The following is a 26,430-nucleotide window of genomic DNA, read 5'->3' as shown; positions in this document are numbered from 1 at the left end:
TTCGCATGTGCAGTAGCCCAAGTAATAGGTCCTCTCCCGAAGCTTTGCACTTTCGCATTAGACGCTTCATAATTTTCAAAGCTGCCTCAGCAGCACCATTTGCTTGACTGTTCCCAGGGGATATTGTTTCGTGAGTAAACGCCCAATCTTTTACGAACTTCCGAAACATGCTAGATGAGAATTGGGGTCCATTATCAGAAATGAGGATGTCTGGTATGCCATATCTAGCAAAATGGCCTCTAAGACGACTGATCACTGCATCTGACGTTGAGCCATTCAACTTGTCCACCTCAAAAAAACTGCTATGCTGGTCCACCGTGACCAAATATTCATTTCCACCCCATGAGAAAATGTCGGTAGCAACTCGTTGCCAGGGTCTCTTTGGTACTTCTGTGACTATGAGGGGCTCCACTGGTTGACGGTCTGCATATGTTGCACATGTGGCACAGGCTTGGACATATTGGCGTATTTCAGCGGACATACCTGGCCAAAACAATAGCTCTCTAGCTCTTCTGAGACAAGAGTTTATGCCTAGGTGGCCCGCATGACATTTTTGTTTCATTTCCACTCTCATAGATTGAGGTACGACTATTCTTTGTCCTCTTAGTATTAGTCCATCTTGTGCTGTCAACTCGTCCCTGTAGTCAAAAAAAGGTTTTACTGAGTCGGGCAACAGTTTTTTGTCACTGGGCCAGCCTGTCGCAATAACCTCGGCTAATATCTTCATGATAGGATCCTCCAGTGTCTTGAATCTGATCTCAGAAAGTCTGCGGTCTTTGATGGGATGCATCGTCAAATTATTTACAGTCATGAGCTCTTCTGATTTTGGTTTGTCTATGGGCGCATGTGAGAGAGTGTCTGCTAATGGGATTTCTTTCCCTGGCTTGTATCTGATAGAGAAATCATACTGTTGCGCCCGTAGCAGCAAGTTTTGGAGTCGTTTAGGTGCTTTCGCTAGTGGCTTCTGGCAGATCGCCACAAGTGGTTTATGGTCAGTGAGGACATTCACTTTCCTTCCATGCGTGTAATGGTGAAATTTTTCCAGACCATATACCACTGCAAGCATCTCTTTTTCAATTTGGGCGTATCTTCCTTCGGTGTTCGATAGGGAACGGCTTGCATAGGCAACTGGTTGCCCTTCTTGGATCAGGGCTGCTCCCAACCCATACTCACATGCATCATTCTCAAGTGTGAGTTCTTTAAGTGGGTTGTAGTAAGAGAGCACTGGTGCTTTGCATATCATATCTTTGACTGTCTTGAAAGCCGATTGCTGTGCCTCTGACCACGTCCACGTGACATCTTTTTTTGTTAGGTCTTGGAGGGGCTTTAAGATTGTCGTCAGGTTGGGGATAAATTTCCCAACATAGTTTACCATGCCAAGAAATCTACGTAGGTCTCCAATAGTTTCTGGTGCTGGCATGTCAGTAATGGCCCTGATTTTTTCTGGGTCAGCCATTATACCTTCCTTGGTTATGCGATGCCCCATGAAAATGATAGCGTCTAGGCCTATTTTTAACTTTTCAGGGTTTAATTTTATCCCTATTGTCTGGCATTTTTTTAGAAGGCTGTGAAGTCGTCTGTCATGTTCCTCCTGGTTAGTTCCATAAACCACCAGGTCATCAGCAATGATAATGACTCCTTTCATGTCCTGGAATTGCTCTACCAGCTTCCTTTGAAATATTTCGGCTGCCGAGTTTAGACCAAAAGGTAGTCGACGCCAACGGTATCGGCCGAAACATGTTTGGAATGTGGTCAAGTTGCTGGAGGCTTCATCAAGTTCGACATGCCAATATCCTGAAGATAGATCCGCCTTGCTGAATATCTTTGCATCCCTCATATCGTGGAGGGTATCCTCGAGGATAGGCATGATGTAGTGTTCCCGCATGAGTGCTTTGTTGAGCTCATGCGGGTCCAGGCATATTCTTAAGGTTCCATTCTTCTTCCTTGTGAGGACTAGTTGGCTAACCCATGGAGTAGGCTTATATACCGGCTCGATGACTCCCATTTTTGTCAGTCTGTCTAGTTCCTTCTTAAGTTCTAGTCGTACCGCCACAGGTGTCCTCCTGTTTGGCATCACCGCTGGAATAGCATCTGGCTTAAGTTGTAGGGTTACAACTCCTGGTAGCCTTCCCAATTTTCCATCAAACACCTCCTGGTAGTTATTGTCCATGTTAACTGCTGCAACACGGTGGAAATTCTGCTGTTTTATTTCAACCAGGCCCATATGCGTACTTGTAGGTAGGCCCAATAAGGGTTGACAGTCGTATTCGTCTCTGAATACGACAAACTCCACTGAATATGTTTTGTTCGTCTTAGGGTTTTTAACATTTTTGTGACATATTCCGAGTGGTTTCAAAAGAGATTTGTTCCACATTGTCAGAACCCCATTGTATGGTGTTAATTCATTTGCAAACCTTGCAGGAAGTGTGTTGATGGTTGCCCCTGTGTCAATCTGGAAGACAATTTCCTGGTTGTCGAGGAGCATGAGACACTTGGCATCTTTCCTATGCTTCCTATTTGACTTCACTGCATTCACCCAGTGGGTATATTCTCCCTCATCATCCTCTGATGAAGTGTCGACATGGTGCACATGTGGTCGTAGCCTACTGTACTTTTTATTCTTTGATGTGTTGCTCCATTGTCCCATAGCTTTACTGGACTTGTTGGGGCACCTTGACTCAAAATGGCCTTTCTCCATACATGCGTTACATCGTTTACCAAAAGCTGGACATCTGCTGCGCTTTGCTGCATGCAAGTAACCACAGAAGGAGCATTTCTTCTTTTGAGCTGGTTCTCAAGCTTTACTGGTTTCACTGACCCTCATTATCCGGGCAGTAGCATCCTCTGTTCCCATATTTTGACTTTGTATAGATGCCTTTTCAGCTGCCCTGCAAATGTCTACACTTTTCTGCAGGGTAAGGTTTTGGAGTTTTAGAAGGTCCTGCTTTGTGTTTTGATCCCGGATGCCTCCCACAAGCTGGTCTCTGAGCATCGACTCATAGCATTTGAAACAAAAATTACAGCTTCGTGACAGGAGTCTTAAGTCGTTATAGAAAACATCAAAGGCTTCACCTTCCTCCTGCTTCCTCTGACGAAAAACAAACCTCTCGTAAGTTTCATTCGTTATTCCTACAGCATATTCACTTAAAGGCTGTAGTATATCTTGTACAGTGCGGTCTGTATCTGGGGTGTCGAACTGTATACTCTGGTATATCCTCATAGCTTCATCGCCTAAACAGTTTTCTAGCACTGCCACTTGTATTTCTCTCGGTTTTCGGTCAAGTCGGGTTAGCAGTGCATAGTTGGACCATCTTTTGAAAAACAAGTTCCATGAATCAGCCTTATTCCCGCCGAATACGAGTCTTTCAGGAGCCCCCATGTGTAGACCAGCCATATCAGTAGAGAGATTAGTGACAGTAGTAGTAGTAGCCGTCGTATCATCAATAGACATCTTGATGGTGTAAACAGGACAGATAAATAGTCACAGTGACAAAGTGATGCTAGTAAACACCAGAAGTTAACAGTAAACAGACCAGACACCGTCACCGTCCGTAGGAGAGAAGACAAAAATAAATAAAAATAAAAAAACAACTTACTCAGTTTTATGACGACCGGCAGTTGTTTTTATAGTTTAGGAGACGTGTTTCGGTTTTTACCACAATCTGCCACCATGTTATGTGTGTAGACATGCATATAATAAGGACAACAGACACGGATGCTAGGGACAAGATTCATATTGTAGTTTATTCTCCATAATGGCTATTTTACAGACACCCCACACAAAGGTGAGTTATGCCGGCCAAGGGAGGTAAGTAGGGGAAGTGTACCTCTACTAGGAGAGTTACACCTAAAGGGGGGGGGGTATTGTTTATACACGTAACAATGTATTTGCATCTATCGAAATTTCTATTTATTATGAAACATAAGAGTTCAAATAAGTAAAAAATATTTATTTTAAAAAAATTTAAATACACATATTGAAAAAAATTTACCTTGAATTTTCAATTAAAAAATTGATATAAACTTAATATTATTATGTCTTTTGCGTTTTTTCGAATTAATATATACTAGGTACGGGCAAAAATGGATGGACAAAACTGGGGGATCTAGTTTTGAAAGCTGATTTATCATAATTTTTTGTTTGTTTCCGACTACTTTTTTTTATTGCATTTGAAAGATTAGAAACTAAAGTTAATTTCCAAAAGCAAAAAAATATTTGTACACGTGAAAAAAAAAGTTATGAAAATGTTTTCACGGCCAGCTCCCCAATTCAGCTAAATTTTTAAGTTAAATAAATTCATTGTAAAAAATCCTTTAAAAGATAAATATTAGTTTTCTGGGTCTACTTCAAAGATAATTTGTAAAGTTCTAAGTTATTTAATTAAATTGAAAAAAAAAACACCTTGTTTGTACAAAACATGAATTAATTTGCCAAAAACCTAGTGATTCTGGCGTTCGCAAAACGCAACAAACTAAAATTTTGTAAACACAAAAATTTATTTAAAAGGGAGGTGTTAAGTATCGAGAAGTAGAGAGAACACAAAGCTGATATTTTTAAGCTAAATAAATTCATTGTAGAAAACCCTTTAAAAGATAAATATTAGTTTTCTGGGTCTATTTCAAAGATAATTAGTAAAGTAAAATCCTAAGATATTGAATTAAATAAACAAAACACGTTGTTTGTACAAAAGATAAATTAATTATATCCAAATCCGAGTGATTCTGGCATTCGCAAAACGCAACAAACTAAAATTTTGTAAACACGAAAATTACGAAGGCCCAAAATTTCAGGCAGTCGAAAGACTATGAAAATTACGTCATGTAATTAAAATGGAGGAAGTTCTTCTCCCCCCCCCCCCAGTCGCGCATCCGTACATTCCTCTTTTGAACGTTTATATTAATTTTGCATTTTTTAATTTAATTATTTTTCTATGTTCCTGTTGTGAAGTACGTAGGTACGGCTACAACTAAATACAAAACGGCGTGCAAAGCACGCAGTGTACAAAAAAACACGTCTCCGGTAATAAAGCTTCTGGTGCTTAACTTGAAAACGACTCCCTTTGTTCTCTGTTACGTTTCGCCTCATTACATGGTGTAACGAAGTGGGATTTCATTTTTTTCTTCTTTCCGGAACAACGTAAACACTGTGGATAATTATAATCGTTCAGCAAAACGTACATATTTTAACTCGGACTTTGTGGTTACATATCCTGGCACGGAATTTATCAACCACGTGGATTCGGTCATTTTTATACATTCGTCGGCAACAACATGGCATAGGCAATTCCACCACCAGTGAAAATGGAAATGGACGGCGATTTACGAGAGAACTGGGCCCTCTTCAAATTAACCTGGGAAAATTATGCAGCTGCAACGGAAATTGGAAAAAAAGCAGCAAAAATACAGGTAGGAACTCTGCTTTCTGTCATCGGTAAAGAATGTTTACAGATATACAAAAATCTGCCAATATCGGAAGAGGAACAAGCGAGTACAAAAAATATTTTGGAAAGGCTCACAGACTACTTTGAGCCTAAACAAAACACCATATACCAACGGTATATGTTTAATTTCTGCACACAGGAACAGGACGAAAAATTTGACAGTTACTTAAATAAATTAAGAAACCTAGTTAAAACCTGCAAGTACGGTGCACTTGAGGATGAATTACTACGTGACCGAATTGTGATAGGTACCAACAATAATAATGTACGGGCCAGACTCCTTAGTGAATCTGGACTTAACTTAGACCGGACAATAGATATTTGCCGAAGCACTGAACAGGCTGAACAACAGCTCGGCAAACTTAACAAATCAGTAGAGAATGTCCACTTCACGAAAGCAGACAAAAAAAAGACGCGAATTTATAAAGGACTGCAAATTCTGTGGACAGAGCCATGACAAAGGGAAATGTCAGGCCTATGGACTAACGTGTGCGATCTGCCTAAAGCGCAATCATATTGCCAGAGTATGCCAATCACAGACACAGCCTACCCCACCACAACAGCCAAACAAACCCATGACGCAATGAACTGCAAAAGTGTGCTATGTTGAAACAGAAGTGCCCAGCAGTGATGAAAGCATTTATGTTCTGGGATCTCTGTCAGACCGCAAACAGTACCACGCAGACATTTGTCTATCCATCCCAGGAGACAGTGCAAGGACCACGTGTAGATTCCAAATTGACACAGGAGCAAGCTGCAGCACCTTGGCCCTTGCCGACTATAAACATCTAAAAAAAAACACCACTACAGCCTTCTCACACAAGGTTAAGGCTGTACGACAATTCCATACTGCAACCCTTGGGCTCAGTAATACTTAATTGTGAGATAAATGGCATAAGAAAAAAAAGTCAACTTTCAAGTGATGGACAGCAACTCACCTTCACTACTTTCCGGACAGGCTAGCTCAACTCTGAGGCTGATAGCTTTTAATACAGAATGTGTTCAACAACTGAGTGAAGTAAAGGAGGCAAGGACAACTACTAAAGAAGACATCCTCAGAAAATATGAAGACGTTTTCTCTGGCCTGGGGAAGCTATCAGGCAAATACAAAATCGAAATTGACCAAAACGTCAAGCCTATACAAAATAATCCCCGCAGGGTTCCTCTGCCACTGAAAACGGAATTAAAAAGAAAACTCAATGAATTGGTCGATCAAGGAGTAATAGCCTGGGTCACAGAACCAACCCCATGGATCAACAACCTGGTTGTCGTCCGAAAGCCAAACAAACTGCGGATATGCATTGACCCATACCACCTAAATAAGGCGATCAGGCGCAACCACTACCCAACACCGACTGTTGAGGAAATAGCAACTAAAATGAAGAAGGCCAGATTGTTTTTGGTTGTTGACGCTAAAGATGGCTTTCTTCAGGTTGTTTTAGATGAATCATCTTCCTACTTGACAACCTGCTGGACCCCATTTGGCAGAATACGATGGCTTCGAATGCCATTCGGAATCAGCTCAGCCCCCGAAGAATGGCAGCGACGACTCGACCACTGGTTGAAGGACTTGAAAATACCCAAGTTATCGCAGATGACACCATAATCTACGGGTCTGGTGACAGTGATGCGGAAGCAGACAAAAGTCATGATGCTGCCTTTACAGCGCTCCTTGAAAGGTGCCGCAAAGTTGGAATAAAGCTAGATCCGGACAAGCTCACCTTTAAAAGTCTTCTGTTAGTTACATGGGACATATCTTCAGCGCACAAGGGCTAGCACCCGATCCAGACAAGGTCACGGCAGTATCAGAGATGCAACGCCCTACAGACATTCAAGGTGTTCAACGATTGCTGGGAGTTTTAAACTACCTCGCCAAGTTTGCCCCAAAACTCAGCACAGTATGTGAACCACTGCGACGCCTTCTTGACAAGGAATCTGTGTTTGACTGGCTACCACAACATGAAACAGCATTCACGCAGATCAAACAGCTCATCACCAAAGCCCCTGTTCTTCACTACTATGATGTGAGCAAGGAGGTCTCACTTGAATGTGACAGTTCAGAAGTTGGCCTTGGGGCAGTCTTAACACAAGATGGACACCCAATAGCATATGCATCCCGGGCACTCACAAAAACTGAGCGAAACTATGCCCAAATAGAGAAAGAGTGTCTTGCTATCGTTTTCGCAGCAGAACGATTTGAACAATACATCCTTGGCAAAGAGAAAGTCAAAGTACTCTCCGACCACAAACCCCTAGAGACAATATTGGCAAAACCCATTCATGTGAGCCCAAAGCGACTCCAGCGAATGCGATTAAGGCTCCAAAAATACTCTCTAGATGTAAGATACAAACCAGGACCCCAAATGTACATTAGTGACACACTATCTCGGGCATCACCACCTACTGCCCCAGCCACAATGGAAGAGAACCTTACCATATTTCATCTGCAAGAACAGGAACTCGCAGAAGAGTTAGAAAACATCAATATGGAAGACGACCACTTTGTCACTAACCACCGCCTCTCACAGATACAAGAGGAAACTAACTGTGACGCAACATTAAGGACACTAATGGAAGTCACTAAAAACGGGTGGCCAGAGGAGAAAAACGACAGCCTACTCAACATCAGGGAATACTGGCCATACTGCGACGAACTGTCCTCTGAAAATGGCCTGGCATATCGAGGCACACGCCTCATCATACCGACAAAACTTAGACCCGACATGATCACCAGAGCACATAGATCCCATCTGGGCATTCAATACACACTAAACACAGCCCGGGATATAATGTTCTGGCCACAAATGCATGCGGAGATCACGGAAGCTGTTCAAAGGTGTGAAATTTGCCAACTGACACAACCACAACAACAAAAACAACCTTTGATGACCCACCCGATACCAGTTCACCCGTGGCAGTCTGTTGCCAGTGACTGTTTTAAGATAAACGGCAAACACTTTGTGGTAGTGGTGGACATATTTTCAGACTTTGTGGAAGTTGGCCAACTCCCGGATCTAAGCGGAAACTCCCTTGTCAGGGTGATCAAACCTATGTTTGCCACACATGGCACACCAGCTATCATGATAACTGACAATGCTACCAACTATATAAGTAGCGAGTTTCACAAGTTCACACAGTCATGGGACATCAGGCACATAACCGCCAGCCCTCACCATCACCAATCAAATGGGCAGGCTGAAGCGGCAGTGAAGCTGATGAAAGGAATTATAAAAAAGTCAACAAAAGAAAGGAAAGACTTCTGGCAAGCCATACTTGAATGGCGCAATGCTATCACTCCTGGCATGCATAGTTCACCGGCACAAAGGTTCTTTTCAAGGCGCACTCGCTCCATGCTACCTTGCAAACCCACAGACTACATACCACAAGTGCAAACAAATACACAGCAAGCACTCATCAATAAAAGACGGGTAGCAAAAAATACTATGATAGACACAGTAAACCTCTGCCGGACCTCACCATTGGACAGTCTGTTAGGGTGAAATGTCACCCGCAGATCCCTCACAGCGATTGGAAACCTGGCATCATCACTAGCAAAGAAGAAGCACCACGCAGCTACGAAGTCCAAGTAAATGGGAAAAATCTACAGAAGAAACCAAATACATGTTCGCCAACCAACCACCCGCTCAACCAACACACCCATCATACCTAATCATGTTCCCATACAGCAAACAGCAGAAGATAACGCTGACCAGACGAAACCAGCACTTCAACAACTGTCAACACATGACAAACAACCTCGCAAGTCTAGTCGTGTTGTCAAACTCCCTACCCGACTAAGAGACTATACACTAGACAACACACCCACACAAAACACCAACAACACACAACACACTTAAAAGTAATAAACAAAAACACACATAAGCCCAGACTGCAATGGGTAATAAAAAAAAACAATAAAACATTATTGAATAAGGGGGATGTTGTGAAGTTAAGTACGTAGCTACGGCTACAACTAAATACGAAACGGCGTGCAAAGCACGCAGAGCTCTGTACAAAACACATCTCCGGGAATAAAGCTTCTGGTGCTTAACTTGAAAACGACTGCCTTTGTTCTCCGTTACATTTCGCATCATTACAGTTTCTATTTTTAATTTTTTTTTCTTAATTATTGTTCAATATTATATATATATATATAAATATATATATATATATATATATATATATATATATATATATATATATATATACTTGCGGAAAAGGTAAAATAAGTGCAGAAAAATTAAGAAAAAAAGGGGGGCTCCATAAAAAAAGATAAAAGAAAAAAAAACCTTGATTTTTTATTTTTTTTATAAGAGCGTAAAAAATACTCGCGGAAAAACGGTTGTACCTATAAATATGTTTAAAAGAAAAATATAGCAAAAACATTTAGTTTATGCTTGCAAAAAAAAAAAAAAAAAAAAAAAAATGTAAATGTTTTAAAATAAACAAGCAACAAAACGTAAATGTTTGGAAAAATAAAACTTAAATATGTTTGCAAAAACAAAAAAAACAAAAAAAAAACGTAAATATGGTTGCCAACAAAAAACACAAAAAAAAAATGTTTAAAATGAAAATATAACGAAAACATTTATTTTTATTTCAAGGGTGGCATTATATACATTTTGTGCTTCCGTAGCTGTGTGAACAGACAGTAACGCCATCTTCACCTATAGTCAAACGGAGGAAACAGGCTCTCTTTTTCTTCCAGATTACATATATATATATATATATATATATATATATATATATATATATATATATATATATATATATATATATATATGTATGTATGTATGTATGTTACAGACGCTGAAAGTTTCACATTCTTGCGAGCAAGGAAATTATTAAAATCTTGCATATAAGTTATGCGAAATTTGTAATTAAAAAAAAAAAGTAGAAATATTTTTTGCAATTATAATTTTCTTGTGTGAAAATATTAAATAAGCAATGCTTAATTCAATGCTAGGTACTTGTACAGTTTAGTGAAGACGTTAAAAAATGGAAATCTAGAAACAAAGTTATATTGTACGTACCCGTTATAGTCTGAAGTTCTCTTTAAAAAATTTCACTTAATTTCATCAAGTAGTTTTTTTTTTTTTTTTTTTACAGCGAAAAACAATTATTTATGACGGCCAAATAAAGGAAGCCATCATGGAAATAATGACGACGAAACAAGAGGGGGGGAGGTGGACGGCCAAAGGGAGATAACTCTGCCGAAATCGTGACCCCCCCCCACTCTTTTTTGGGGCCAGATTTCGTGAATTTAGCCTTTTATAGCCCTCTTTTTTTTTTTTCAACAAAATACTAGGAATGGACATTAATCAGCTATATAAAAAAGGCGCACATTGGAAGCTTTGTACTTTTTTTTTATCTTCGTTTTTTTTAATCTTCGTTTTTTTTTTTTTGTGTCCGATAATGAAAAAAAAAGAAATAAAATATTTAAATATTTTTAAACCATCGACTTTAATAATCTCGTCAAAACATTAAATTTTCACTTTCTTTGCATTTTTTTTTTTTTTGAAAATCTGGCTGATTAGTGTCTATTCTATAGTATTCTGTTGAAAAAAATACAGGGAAGGGGGGTACCGCTTTCATTTATGCATTTTTTTTTTTTTTTTTTTGTGGGAGGGTAATTAAAATTGCAAAAGAAAAAAAAAAGGCTAATTTAGCGAAATTTGGCCTAAAAGAGGGGGGGGTCTGCGATTTCGGCAGAGTTATCTCCCTTTGGTGCGTACACCCCCCCCCCTCTTGCTTCGTCGTCAATTATTTCCTATGGCTACCTTTATTTGGCCGTCATAAATAATTGTTTTTCGCTGTAAAAAACAACAAAAAAACTACTTGATGAAATTAAGTGATTTTTTTTTTTTTCAGAGAATTTCAGACTATAACGTGTACGTACAATATAACTTTTTTTTTCTAGATTTTCATTTTTTAATGTCTTGACTAAACTGTACAAACGCCCAATCGGTAGTTCGAGAAATTCATTTTTCTTCGAGTTATATAGAATTCATTAATACGGGTTTAGAGGCCTTTTTCGTAATGTTCATATAAAAATTATTTTATTTTATTTTTATTGTTACAAATTACGATGCTTTATTTATATAAAAAAAGCAAAAATAAAGTCTTGCGTTTTTTATTTACTACTGAAAACTATAACTTTAGTAAAGGTATTTTTTTTATTTACCACTGAAAACCATAACTTTAGTAAAGGTATTTTTTTGTTTAAACAAAATAATACATTTTCACTCGGATTTAAATAAAAATAATTAGTTCATTATATTCCGTGATCATTATTTGATAAATACTGAAAATTTCATTAGAATTGGTTAATTTCCTGATTTTGGGGATTTTTTAAGTAAAGGGAAGGGTCAAAATGTTTATACATTTTGAGCCTCGCCATTCATTTTGCCCGTACCTAATATATACTATAATCAGTTGAATTGCCAAGAAAAAGAAACTTCGTAAACATTAATTAATACGATTAAAATTCCATTATTCCAAAATGTTCCGTTACAACATAGATTTTTAATTAATTGTGTTTAAATTATTTTTAAATATTAAGTATATAAACATGACTCTTGTCAGCTAGTTTAGCGCCAGATTAAAACCAATTTGAAAATATTATTGCACAAATATTGGTTGAATCCAATTTTAGCGTTACAAATTCCAGAGAATTTTTTGATGATCGGCACTATTGCTAAACAAATTATTTTGCGCTAAACGGTATTTTTTTGTTTAAACAAACTAACCATTGTAAGCATAGAACAAAATATCGAAGCCGATGATTTTATTTACTTTATCGCCATCATCTAAATTGAAAAGAAAAATGTCCGCTTCTTGTCTTCTTCATAAAATCATCTTTTAATCTGATTGGTCGATTTTTTTCTTCGAGAGTCACCTGCCCTTTCTTTTTTTTTGGGGGGGGGATTTTTCACTTTATTTAAAATAAAGTAAAACAAACGAGAAAATTATTGAACAAGATTTAGTTTTTTCTTTCAATGTGCATTAATATTACGCTTTTCTAGAAACTTATTTTACCGAATCCGTACAAATTTAAAATAAATGTTTAATGATGTTTTTTTTTTATTTTGTTCAAATCTTGTTCAATAATTTTTTTCGTTTGTTTTATTTTATTTTAAATAAAAGGAAAATTCCACAACCACCCCCACACTCAATTGAAGGAGAAAAACAAATTCTGTTTAATAATTTTTTCGTTTAAGTGAAAATCCGTCTCCTCCTCCTCCTCCTCCCCCCCCAAAAAAAAAGAAAGAAAGGGCAGGTGACTCTCGAAGAAAAAAGTTGACCAATCAGATTAAAAGATGATTTTATGAAGAAGACAAGAAGCGGACATTTTTATGTAGATGTCTATGAATGATGTAAGGATGTGATTTGGAAGATCATTAATATAGATCAGGAAGAGAGTAGGGCCCAGGATGGACCCCTGAGGAACTCCAGCATTAATACTAAGAGCTTCTGATTTCTGCCCATCAACCACTACCCTTATGAACCTATCAGAAAGAAATGATTTAATAATTGAGAAGACATTTCCAACTATACCATAGCTCGAGATCTTGTGAAGTAAACCTTTATGCCATACTCTATCAAAGTCCTTTGATATGTCAAGAGCAATAGCCCTAGAAAGGTAGCCTCCATCGAGAGATTCATTAATACTATGAGATATAACTGTAAGCACATCTGCTGTAGATCTAGCAGAACGGAAACCATATTGTGTGTCACTAAGAAGGTTATTTTTGCTGAGATGGTTGATTACTTCTCTATTTAACACAGATTCCAGCAACTTACTCATGATGAACAGGAGACTTATTGGCCTGTACTGTGAGGGAAATGAGCGATCACCTGAATTCTTAAATACAGGGCATACTGATGAGATTTTCCAGGGTAATGGGAAGCAATTCTCCTTAAGGCAATGTTTAAACAGTTTTGTAAGGATGGGCGCAAGTTCTGGTTGCAGTCTTTTGAGTACTATAATTGGAATACCATCAGGGCTGGTTGCTTTACTGGAATCAAGGTTTTTGAGTAGCTTGGCAACATCATGTACAGATATTTGTATATCACATAGCATATTTTCTGATACAGGAGGAAATATTGAAGGTTGGCAGCCTTGATCACAAAGGGTAGAATTAGCTGCAAAGTTCTTGGCAAAGAGTTTGGCTTTGTCTGATGCTGACGAGATTACCTCAGGTCCATTGATGATAGTTGGGATAGAACACACGCTTCTGTTCAGGATTGTTTGCTATTTGCCAAAACTGGTGGAAACCAAGCCACTGCTCAGCTACTTTTGACTTGACGGACTGAGCATACAACTCTCTTGCATTCTTTATTACTTTTTTACAGTGGTTGCTGGCAATTCTGAAAGCGGCTTTAGTCTCAGTACATCTATTGCATTGGAAGCAATGGAAAAAGTGATGTCTATGGGCAATGAAAGCAGCACATTCCGGAGAGAACTGTTGAGACACTTGTAGTCTGTCTAAACTGTACGAACGAACTGACTAAATCAAGATGGCCGACTCCTATTTATATCACCACAAGCAAGGGAGGTAACCATGTAACTGAAGCAAGGGAGGTAACCAATGTCTACATTAACATTGCTGCTGTCCTCAAGTGAATAATTTATTTCTGATTTAACAAGTCCCTTAGAAGCTCAGACGAAGCTCCTGCCTTGGTCAAACAATCAGACACCTGATCACAACCCCTGATCCATTCTATCTGTATCTCTCCTCTACTCTTCATTTCCTTCAGCCTTGCTACATCTATTCTCAATCGTCGATCGCTTACCAGATTGTTGGAATTCAATGTCTCCACAAGTGATGCATTATCTGTCTTGCAGAGAACGTCTGGCAATTTAGATAACTGAAATACCTCTTGTATCATAACCGCAGTCAAAACACCAGCATCAGCTCCCTCATTCAGAGCAAGAGTCTCTGAGGCCAATGGGCTTTTTGTCACTCTGTCCAATTTCTTTGACGCCCAACACATGGGGGCCATTTTGTCAGTACTTCCTCCAATAAAGACAACAAAACCACCCTGTGAAGATCCATCTTCCAGACTGGCATAAGAGGCATCAGTATAACACAAAATGTGTAAATCTGAGGGCTTTCCCAATTTTGGAAATGTTATAGAACCCTTCTTGGATTTCAATTTTGATAAGGCTTTATTCGCCTCAAATAAGGCTTTTACTTTGGGATGCTTTCCAGTGTTGCTCATTTTACACACATCAAAAGCTATATCAGGGCGTGTTTGAGTTGAAACCCACATCATCTGACCTGCAAGTCTCTTCAACTCATGCTTTTCTTCTTCATTCAGTTCATCATTTTTCCTCAGTATCCTCCCTTTGCTTATTTCTATTGGAGATATGGAAGATACATATAGATCTTGTTCTACAGTGATCCCATTTTCCTGTTGATTAACATTCAGTCCAACATATTTGAATGTTCCACTTTCATGAGATCCCACCTTAAATTTTTCTTTCCATGTTGCAATCACATCCCTTTCAAACTCTGTGTTTCCACAGAAAACAAAATCATCCACGTGCATAGCAAGAATTCCAGTCAAATTTCCTTTAATATCATGCCACAAAAACAATGCATTATCATAAGCACTTGCTACTCCTTTTAATTCAATCAAAGCCTGAGTAACTCTCTTGTACCATGCCCGTGGAGCATCATTCAATCCATAGATGCATCTTTTTAATTTCCACACTTGAGATTTAGGACAAACATCAGATGGTGGCCTCAGGTACACATCTCTCTCTAAAATACCACCTTGCAAAAAGGCTGAGGTAAAATCTATGGTCTGCAGCATCCAATTCTTTATTGATGCGGTTAGCATGACCATTCGCATAGCTTCACGGCTACATGTTGGGGAGTCCGTTTTCAGATTACTATTTTCTTCATAGCCTCGTGCTACAAGGCGAGCTTTCATTGTTTTCTGATTATCCTTGAATTTTTCAGTAATCACCCATCTTGTGGATATTGTTTTTTGACCTGTGTATGGCACACATTCAAATACTTCATAGGTGTTCATGTTTTTTATTTCTTTATGCTTGGCATCCATTACAGCTTTCGACTGCTCTTGTTCAGCGGTGAGCAGGACTACATTTTCCTGTTCAGTATATTGGGGCACTTCTCTCCAATGATCAATATGATTCCAGTTGATACAAACTTGATCCTCGTTTTCATCCTCAGGTTCTATATTGATCCAATGACTATATTTGCCAGTTGATTTAGGCTGTACTGACATAACCTTTCCTTTCTTCCACTCCCCACTTCCATTTATTTTATAAGTTATGGTCTTATTTCGGCCAGGTTTTTCAGTCTTATCTCTTAAACTGGTAGAACTATCAACAACTTCTTCTCTGTCTATATCTTCACTTTCTACCACTTGATTCTGCAACTCCTCCTCCTCAACTGAAAGGTATTCATTCTTCCCTTCTGTAGTGTTTCCCAGCATTTCAGCTTTTTTTGTTCTTTTTTCGTTGTTTTTATTCACTTTCATCAATTGGCACGGATGCATCCTATAAAATGCTCCGCCATGTCTGATTAAGACAAACTGGCCTTCTCTGCCTAACACTTTTGCTGGACCACGCCATCCTTTAAAACCCTGCCTCCGATAATAGATTTGGTCTCCGGTAGCATAATCTTCATCAGCATAAGTTCTGACATTAGACCTGAGAGCTCTCCTAATTCTCTCACTGGACTCAGCTTCCAAAAAGTTTCTCCTTGCACTATGGAGAGCATTTAAATTTTTTCTCACCATGTCACTTGTAGTAGAGGACTCCATAGCAGGTAACTGGTCTGTCAGAATTGAGGGTGTATTTACATTGAAACCGAATACAAGTTCATTTGGACTGTGTCCAGAGTAATTGAGGAGGGCATTTTTTGCACAAATAGCCCATGCCAAGGCAATTTCAGGTTCACACTTCTCATCGTCAATTGTTTTTTTCATTGCCTCAGCAACTATCAAATTATGACGTTCTACAGTACCGTTGCTGAATGGACTTTCTGCGGCAGTAGTACAGGTCTCTATGTTGAGTTTTTCATTCATCTGTCTATAGTGTTCGTTGTTGAATTCACCCCCATTATCACTCAGAAAACGAACAGGAGATCCGAAATAGGTAATCCACATCATAAAGATGTTTTTGATGATCTCCTCCTTCTTCTTTGTTTTGATCAATGTTGCCGCTGAATACCTGGTAGCGGCATCAATGAGATGTAGTATCCACACCTCATTGTGGATGAACTCTTTCAAATCCATGCAAACTGTGTGATTAAATCTATTGCCAAGAGGCAATCCCACAACCGGTCGCAGTGGAGTTTTTTTAAATCTAAGGCAAATTTGACAGTTTTCACAAACCTCCTCAATCGCCTTTATAAATTCCTTGTCATTGAATTTGCCACTTTTTTTAACCAAGGAAACAAGTTTTTCCTTCGAGGCATGAGCAAACTGTCGATGAAGTTTTTCTGCTTTTTTTTTTTTCTGTGAAAGAACACTGACCAAAATTCTGAACATGTAATACAATGTTCTTAGTACCACTATGATCCAACAACTTATTTGTTAAGGGGAGACAATAGTGCCCTGAAGTTGTGGTCTTTAGTTCAATACTGTTGTGAAGGAACATAACTGGCTATACACCGGTTACAAACTGTATATATATATTGGACTGTTTGGCAGACAGGGGCAGACAAGCAGTCGCAGTAAGACGGATAGTCTTACGTGTTGATTATCAGACTTTCTTCCCCATACTTGTTACTATGTACTTCTATTTACCTTAGGCGAGCAGCCTTACGTTTCTGTATTATAAATAAACCCCATTACACATACCACTCGGTGTAACTCACGTTTGTCTTTATTTCCTAAGTATTTAGGAATATAACAATGGCGACGAAAGGATGTTCTTTCTCTTAACAGAGATAAATTACCGTACCAAGGACTGTGTACAATGCAAGGATTTTTTGTTTTACGAAAAAAACAAACTACACAAGGATTTTTGACCACGTGCGTCAATGAATTTAAAAATTTTTCCTACCTAAAGTAGCGAAAAGTACGGATTTTTCTTCGTAAAGAACTCACAAGAAATTATAGAAACATGTTCAAGGTAAAGTGGAATTTATATTTATTTTGACAAGTAAAAAAAAAAAAAAAAAAAAAAAAATGGTCGCAAGTTGAATTCGAAACTACACTAAAGGATTACGAGTTTCGAAAGAAAAAATATAAATACAACGACTATTGTACCATTTTATGCCACGTGGGAACGGCAGCCATATATTTTTTTTTTTTTTGGAAAATTAATTGTTTGTTATTGCCTTTATATAAATAATTGGAACTATTTGTCGTGGGAAGTAAGAAATATTTTGTGTATGAACTTACGTTGTTGAAAAAAAAAAAAAAAAAAAAAAAAAAAAAAGAATTATTTTACAAAGCCTGTTGAATTACTATGGATGAACTTTGTTGAAACGTGTTGTGTCTGCATATTGCTACTAATTTACGATATACGTAAATTTACGATTTTTCTTTGGAATTATTGTGTAGAATTCGAAAAGACATTTTTGTACTAGAAGCTAACATGGAACAATTAGCAGAGTTAACTAAGGCTCTAGCCCTTAGCATCCAGGAACAGACAAAAATGACTCAACAATGTTTAGCGCAACAACAACAACAACAACAAATTCAACAACAACAGCTACAGCAACAGCTGCAACAACAACAAGAAAGAACACAAAAAACTTTAGAGGCACAACAAGAACAAACAAACATACTACAACGACAAATGTCGACACAGCAAAAGAATTTAGAAAAGCTAATTCTAACGTCGACCGGGAAGAAGACTAATTTTTCTGCCGAGGGTATTTCAAATTCACTAACGGAATTTCGTTACTCCCCGGATACTGGTGTTACTTTCCCTGCATACTACAGAAGATACGAAACAATTTTTACGAAAAGATGTTTAGACTGGACCGATGAGGAAAAAGTTACCCTGCTACTACAAAAACTGGGTACTGATGAAAACACCAAGTATGCAAATCTAATTCTACCAAAAAAACCGGAGGAGGTTTCGTTCGAGGAAACAATTAGTACCTTGTCGAAAATATTTGATAAAAGGGATAGCCTATTTCACTCTAGATACAAATGTTTGAACATTCAGAAGGCAGAAGCTGAAGACTATCTAGAATATGCTTGCACTGTGAACTGTTTATGCGAATCATTTAAATTGAATGAAATTTCCGCAGACCAATTTAAATGTTTAATCTTTGTACAAGGTCTCACAGCACCAAGGGACAAAGATATACGTTCACGGATCCTAACAATTATGGAGGCGGATCCTAACATAACATTGCAAAAAGTCACTGAAGAGTGTCAACGTCTGATTAACATAAAGAAAGACAACACTCGCATTGAAGAGAAAAATATTTTTAAGGTGCAGCAAGTAAAAAGGCAAGGGACCACAAGAAAGTCCAGGTTCCAGGAACACAGGATCCTTAAAGGATACAAAGACCCAAAGCTAAAGTGTAAATGTTGTGGTAGTTTAAGACACAACAATAAGACCTGCTGGTTTAGGAACAAAATATGTTATGAATGTGGTCTCAGAGGTCACAAGGGAACATACTGTGCCCAGAAGAAAAGACAAGGGACCGATAATGTAAATACGCTTCGCATGAATAAAGAAAAAAGCTGCGAAAGACGGAAATATGTTGATGTTCGGATAAATGGACATCTGGTTACATTGCTTCTGGATAGCGGTGCAGATATTAGTATTATAAATGAAGATATATGGAAAAGGATAGGTCGACCTGAATTAACGAAAACCAGAAAGACGGCGAGAAGTGTGTGCGGCAAAAGATTAGAGTTCAAGGGAGAATTAAAATGCAAAGTGACATTCACTAACCAGACTCATAAATCCAAAGTGTACGTCGTACCAGGAAAGAATACATGCCTGTTTGGGGTAGATTGGATTGTCCTGTTTAATTTATGGGAGAAACCCATAAATTCGTTTTGTAACGTTTTAACTGCAGAAAAAGCAAACCAAAGGGAAGACTTCCTGAAGGATTTGAAAACTGAATTTCCCAATGTTTTTGCCGAAGGACTAGGACTCTGTATTAAGACAGAGGCAAAATTTGAATTAAAGAAAAATGCCACTCCAGTATTCAAACCTAAAAGGAATATGCCTTTTTCAGCGATGGACGCAATCGAAAAAGAGTTGGATAGACTTCAACAACTGGAAGTCATTGAAAAAGTTAACCACACAGATTGGGCAAGTCCAATCGTGTATGTAAAGAAAAAAAATAACAGAATAAGGGTCTGTGGAGATTTTTCAACGGGTTTAAATGACTGTCTATTGGACCATAATTATCCCCTTCCGTCCGCAGAAGATCTGTTCTCTAAGCTTAACGGAGGAAAAATTTTTTCTAAGATAGACCTCTCAGATGCTTACTTGCAAATTAAGATCAGCGATGAATGCTCCAAATACTTAGGCATAAATACTCATAAGGGCATTTTTAAGCTAAAGAGGCTTCCTTTTGGATTAAAGGTTGCTCCTGCTATTTTCCAGCAAATTATGGACACGATGCTGGCAGGGTTGGAATTTTCAATGGCCTACCTTGACGATATCCTAATTAAAAGTGAAAATTTGCAAGATCATAAGAAGCATGTAAAAGAAGTATTCAAAAGAATACAGGAATTTGGTTTTAAATTGAGCCCAGAAAAATGCGATTTTTTTATGAAAAAAAATTAAATATCTAGGTCAAATAATCGACAAAGAGGGTCGAAGACCGGATCCACAAAGGACTGAAGCAATTGAAAAGATGCCTGCTCCAGATTCAGTGACAAAATTAAAATCGTTTTTGGGATTAGTTCAATACTATGCAATTTACATCCCTAACATACATAATTTAAGAGCTCCTCTTAACGAGTTACTGAAAAAGGGTGTTAAATGGAACTGGAATAAGGAATGTGAATCTGCTTTCCAAAATATCAAAAGATGTCTACTGTCAGACTTAGCATTGGCACATTTCAATCCAGAAAAGGAACTAATACTAGCAACGGACGCCAGTGATTACGGTGTTGGCGCTGTATTACTTCACAAGTATGAGGATGGTAGGACAAAAGCTATCGCCCATGCTTCAAGAACGTTGGTTGCAGCGGAGAAAAATTACAGCCAAATTGAAAAAGAGGCGCTGTCGATAATATTTGGAATTACAAAGTACAATCGATTTCTCCATGGACGATCTTTTATTTTGCAAACCGACCATAAACCCCTACTTACCATATTTGGATCAAAGAAAGGCATTCCCACACATACTGCTAATCGATTACAGCGATGGGCTGTAACCCTCTTAAACTATCAGTTTAAGATGGAACATGTATCCTCAAAAAAAGTTAGGACACGCAGATGCATTATCACGGTTGATCCCTAAAAGAAGCGAAAGTTTCGAAGAAACGGTAATTGCTGCGCTTAAAGACGAAAGTGAATGTACAAGTTCAATGTGTAATATGATACGTGAACTTCCGGTAACTTTCGAAAAAATAAAAAAAGAGGCAGTAAATGACATTTTCATTAAGAAAATGAAAAATCAATTGGGATGGATAAAAAAAAATAAAAAGGTAGATCAAACAACGCCTTTTTCCATCTGTGAAGATGTGCTCATGTATGGTGAGAGGATCGTAATTCCACTAACGTTACAGAGGAAAATTCTGAAGGAATTTCATACAGGTCATCCGGGCATTTCGAGAATGAAATCCCTTATGAGAGGATATGTGTACTGGCCTGGTATGGACAAGGAAGTTGAAAAATGTGTCAAGACATGCAGAGGATGTCAATTAGCAGCTCGAGATCCTCCAGTAAAAACGACGCCATGGCCAAAGACGGACCTACCCTGGTCACGTCTGCATATTGATTATGCGGGACCTATAAATGGTTATTTTTACTTGATTATTGTAGATTCTTTTTCAAAATGGCCAGAAATATTTAAGTTTAGACATCCAACAGCAAAAAACACTGTGAGTGCGCTTAATGAAATTTTTAGCCGTTTTGGAGTGCCAAAAACCTTAGTGAGCGATAATGGAACAGCATTTACTGCTCATGAATTCAAAGAATTCTGTGACTCACTAAATATTCTACATATGACAACACCTGTGTACCATCCACGATCGAATGGGTTGGCCGAAAAATTTGTAGATACGTTTAAAAGGGCACTTAAGAAAAATCTTACTACGGACACAGACGAACAATGTATTCAAACATTTTTAGCAATTTACAGGGTGACACCAAATCCTAATAATAATGTCAATTCTTCCCCGGCTGAGCTAATGTTTGCAAGAAAGATAAGATCTGTCTTCGATAGGCTGCTACCAGAGAAAAAGAAAGTTTTCAAAAAAAGAAAACCTTAATACCAAGTGCTTCTCCCCAGGTGAAAATGTATATTTCAAAAATTTTCAAAATGGACGAAATCAGTGGGTTGAAGGTATTATCAAAAAAAGGATTGGGAGCATGGTCTATACCATCCAAGGATTAAGTTTTGTCTGCAAAAGACACAGAAATCAAATACGTCCCAGACTGTCTCCAAATGTGGAAGAGACACCAATGGAAACATTGTGCGATATTTTTGATATACCAAAACCAGCGTGTGTACCGCAAACAATGAATATTTCGCCTGAACCGACCATACGGGCTGGACAGAAACCTTTACCCCGGGTAACGCTGACCAGAAGGAAAAGCGCAAGAAAGAGAAAAGTTACCAGGAGATTAAGCCCTGACCCTAAAAGGAAGAGGTATTTAAGCTAAAATCAGGAAGATTTCAGCTTCAGGGGGAGGTGTTGTGAAGGAACATAACTGGCTATACACCGGTTACAAACTGTATATATATATTGGACTGTTTGGCAGACAGGGGCAGACAAGCAGTCGCAGTAAGACGGATAGTCTTACGTGTTGATTATCAGACTTTCTTCCCCATACTTGTTACTATGTACTTCTATTTACCTTAGGCGAGCAGCCTTACGTTTCTGTATTATAAATAAACCCCATTACACATACCACTCGGTGTAACTCACGTTTGTCTTTATTTCCTAAGTATTTAGGAATATAACAAATACATTTATCAAAAATCCAGCACATATCTTTCCGGAAATCTAGCACTATTCCTGCTGTCTTCATTGATTTGTGACTTAATAGAAGAGGCAAGTCGTTTTTCACAATATCTGCTTCGATATAAACTCTTATACCTCCGAGTGTAACCGGAAATTTAGCAACTTTAATTGCTGTGACAGCCACTGCCACTCCATCACCAAAACAAAAACTCCGGTCTGAGTTCGTATACTTCACTAGTTGCAGGTCACTTTCATTTAAAGTATCTAAATAAACATCAAGCCACACTTCGCCAGCCAGTGTGCGAGTACAAGCAGAATCCAAGACTGCCATTCCAAATGTTTCCTTTACAAGATTTGAGATTTTTTCATTTGTACTGTTCAAATAAATATTTTCTTGAATGAACAACATAATGTGTATTTGTTCTGTCGCTTCCGTAAACCTGGGCGTATTTCTAGGACACTCTCTAATTAGATGGTTCGGAGACTGACATTTGTAACACAACAACACGTTTCCACTTCGGTCACATGGATTAGATTGTCCTCGAGAAAAACGCCTTTTGTTGTTACCCGGTTTAGAATAATTATAGTTGACGATTTCGGGCTCTGATTTCACTGCCGGTACATTTTCATCACGATAAATGTCACCAAATACTTTCTTTATCGATTCCTTCATGTTTTGATACGTCAAAACAGAACACGTTGTCCGCGCTAATTTTTCGTTCTCTTCCGATATGTTAACCGCGTTCAAAACAAGAAAAGCTTGCACTCCTTCCGGTAGAATAATGTAGAATTTTTTTAATCTTTGGTACAAAAACTCATAACGAACAAGAAAGTCATTTATACTGGTACCTGACGATCTTTTATAAGTGTAAAATTCCTTAAAAGTCATGTAAGCGCGCGTGTGTTCATCCTTTAAATATATGTCATCCAGTTTCTTTATTAAGACCTTCAAGCCATCTCGTCCGCCGATGTCACTTGTTGGCAATTCACGGACACATTCCCTAATATTCGGTGGTAGCGTCAAAAACACTGCTGGCCCTTTTTTTTTCCTCAGAAAGATCCGTGAACAACGACCACATTTCAACGTCTTGTTTCCAGTTCTCGTAAACATCCTCCCCCTCCAACAATGGAGGTTGTTTGTTCGAAGTTGCCATATACGATATCCGATCTGTCTAGTGCTACAGACAAGCTGTACAAAAAAAAAAAAAAAATTTTTTTTTTTTTTTTTTTTTCGTTTTGTCGCACACAGAGGGATATCTCTGCTACCATTTGTTGAGACACTTGTAGTCTGTCTAAACTGTACGAACGAACTGACAAATGGTAGCAGAGATATCCCTCTGTGTGCGACAAAACGAAAAAAAAAAAAAAAAAAATTTTTTTTTTTTTTTGTACAGCTTGTCTGTAGCACTAGACAGATCGGATATCGGATATGGCAACTTCGAACAAAGAACCTCCATTGTTGGAGGGGGAGGATGTTTACGAGAACTGGAAACAAGACGTTGAAATGTGGTCGTTGTTCACGGATCTTTCTGAGGAAAAAAAAGGGCCAGCAGTGTTTTTGACGCTACCACCGAATATTAGAGAATGTGTTCGTGAATTGCCAACAAGTGACATCGGCGGACGAGATGGCTTGAAGATCTTAATAAAGAAACTGGATGACATATATTTAAAGGATGAACACACGCGCGCTTACATGACTTTTAAGGAATTTTACACTTATAAAAGATCGTCAGGTACCAGTATAAATGACTTTCTTGTTTGTTATGAGTTTTTGTACCAAAGATTAAAAAAATTCTACATTATTCTACCGGAAGGAGTGCAAGCTTTTCTTGTTTTGAACGCGGTTAACATATCGGAAGAGAACGAAAAATTAGCGCGGACAACGTGTTCTGTTTTGACGTATCAAAACATGAAGGAATCGATAAAGAAAGTATTTGGTGACATTTATCGTGATGAAAATGTACCGGCAGTGAAATCAGAGCCCGAAATCGTCAACTATAATTATTTTAAACCGGGTAACAACAAAAGGCGTTTTCGTCGAGGACAATCTAATCCATGTGACCGAAGTGGAAACGTGTTGTTGTGTTACAAATGTCAGTCTCCGAACCATCTAATTAGAGAGTGTCCTAGAAATACGCCCAGGTTTACGGAAGCGACAGAACAAATACACATTACGTTGTTCATTCAAGAAAATATTTATACAAATGAAAAAATCTCAAATCTTGTAAAGGAAACATTTGGAATGGCAGTCTTGGATTCTGCTTGTACTCGCACACTGGCTGGCGAAGTGTGGCTTGATGTTTATTTAGATACTTTAAATGAAAGTGACCTGCAACTAGTGAAGTATACGAACTCAGACCGGAGTTTTTGTTTTGGTGATGGAGTGGCTGTCACAGCAATTAAAGTTGCTAAATTTCCGGTTACACTCGGAGGTATAAGAGTTTATATCGAAGCAGATATTGTGAAAAACGACTTGCCTCTTCTATTAAGTCACAAATCAATGAAGACAGCAGGAATAGTGCTAGATTTCCGGAAAGATATGTGCTGGATTTTTGATAAATGTATTGAACTAAAGACCACAACTTCAGGGCACTATTGTCTCCCCTTAACAAATAAGTTGTTGGATCATAGTGGTACTAAGAACATTGTATTACATGTTCAGAATTTTGGTCAGTGTTCTTTCACAGAAAAAAAAAAAAAAGCAGAAAAACTTCATCGACAGTTTGCTCATGCCTCGAAGGAAAAACTTGTTTCCTTGGTTAAAAAAAGTGGCAAATTCAATGACAAGGAATTTATAAAGGCGATTGAGGAGGTTTGTGAAAACTGTCAAATTTGCCTTAGATTTAAAAAAGCTCCACTGCGACCGGTTGTGGGATTGCCTCTTGGCAATAGATTTAATCACACAGTTTGCATGGATTTGAAAGAGTTCATCCACAATGAGGTGTGGATACTACATCTCATTGATGCCGCTACCAGGTATTCAGCGGCAACATTGATCAAAACAAAGAAGAAGGAGGAGATCATCAAAAACATCTTTATGATGTGGATTACCTATTTCTTTATGCTTGGCATCCATTACAGCTTTCGACTGCTCTTGTTCCACAAGCAAGGGAGGTAACCATGTAACTGAAGCAAGGGAGGTAACCAATGTCTACATTAACAAGAACCACGGCTGGCTTTTAGGGTTTTGCTGGAATGAGGGTATGAAACGGTCTATACCTACAATAAAGCATTCTGTCAAGTCTGATACTATAGAGGACACATCCTTTTTAAACATGGAATGCAGAGGTAGATTTGATATAAATGTACGGAAGCTATCCAAGTCTGCCATAGAGTATCGATATACTGTACGATGAAGAGGTACGTCTGAAGACTTATTACATTTCATTTTTATCTTAACTGATAAAACTGAGTGGTCGGAAGATCCAAGTGGAGATAGAACAGAAGCTGAACACAGTTCAGAGCAAGTTGTGAGAAAGAGGTCTAGGAGACTTGCATACTGGCCGTCAGTGTCGAGAACACGGGTGGGTTCATGAACAATCTGAGTGAGGTCACAAGCAATGGAGAAATCATGACAGAACCTCCCCCTCATCATCGGTCTTGGTTGAGTGAGTTAACCATTCCACGTTGTGAATATTGAAGTCTCCGCAGACATGAATATTAGCTGAAAGGATAAGCAGATAGGGTGTGGTCAATTTTCTCAGATACGCTTTTAAAGATAGTAACTCTGCTGTTGTGGGGGCGATAGAGTGCAAATATAAATGTAGTAGTTTGAGCAAGCATGGTAAGTAAGGATCTTCTCTGGAGATGTCCCTACCACATGGAAAGCCATCTTTTATATAGGTACATATTCCATGCCCATGACGATCTTGGGGGTAAGATTGAACCA

General features: G+C 38.4%; 2 protein-coding genes across 2 annotated transcripts in view; one reads left to right on the top strand and one right to left on the bottom strand.

Moving 5' to 3' along the window:
- Nucleotides 1-10,961, bottom strand: part of LOC145269335 (uncharacterized) — a 66,380-nt gene extending 55,419 nt beyond the window's left edge. Inside the window, exon 1 of the mRNA XM_080125036.1 lies at nucleotides 10,475-10,961. The gene's annotated coding sequence lies outside the window, so the exon portion shown is untranslated. The remainder of the gene's footprint in view (nucleotides 1-10,474) is intronic.
- Nucleotides 5,302-5,898, top strand: LOC145269143 (uncharacterized). Its single transcript, XM_080124749.1, has one exon. It carries the CDS (start codon nucleotides 5,302-5,304, stop codon nucleotides 5,896-5,898), a length of 597 nt encoding a protein of 198 aa, XP_079980875.1.
- Nucleotides 10,962-26,430: the final 15,469 nt, after the last annotated feature.

Source organism: Euprymna scolopes, chromosome 45 (genome assembly GCF_053919585.1).
Source record: "Euprymna scolopes isolate OS-2025 chromosome 45, ASM5391958v1, whole genome shotgun sequence".
In the NCBI taxonomy this organism is placed as follows: domain Eukaryota; kingdom Metazoa; phylum Mollusca; class Cephalopoda; order Sepiida; family Sepiolidae; genus Euprymna; species Euprymna scolopes.
This window is presented reverse-complemented; position numbering and strand designations above follow the sequence as displayed.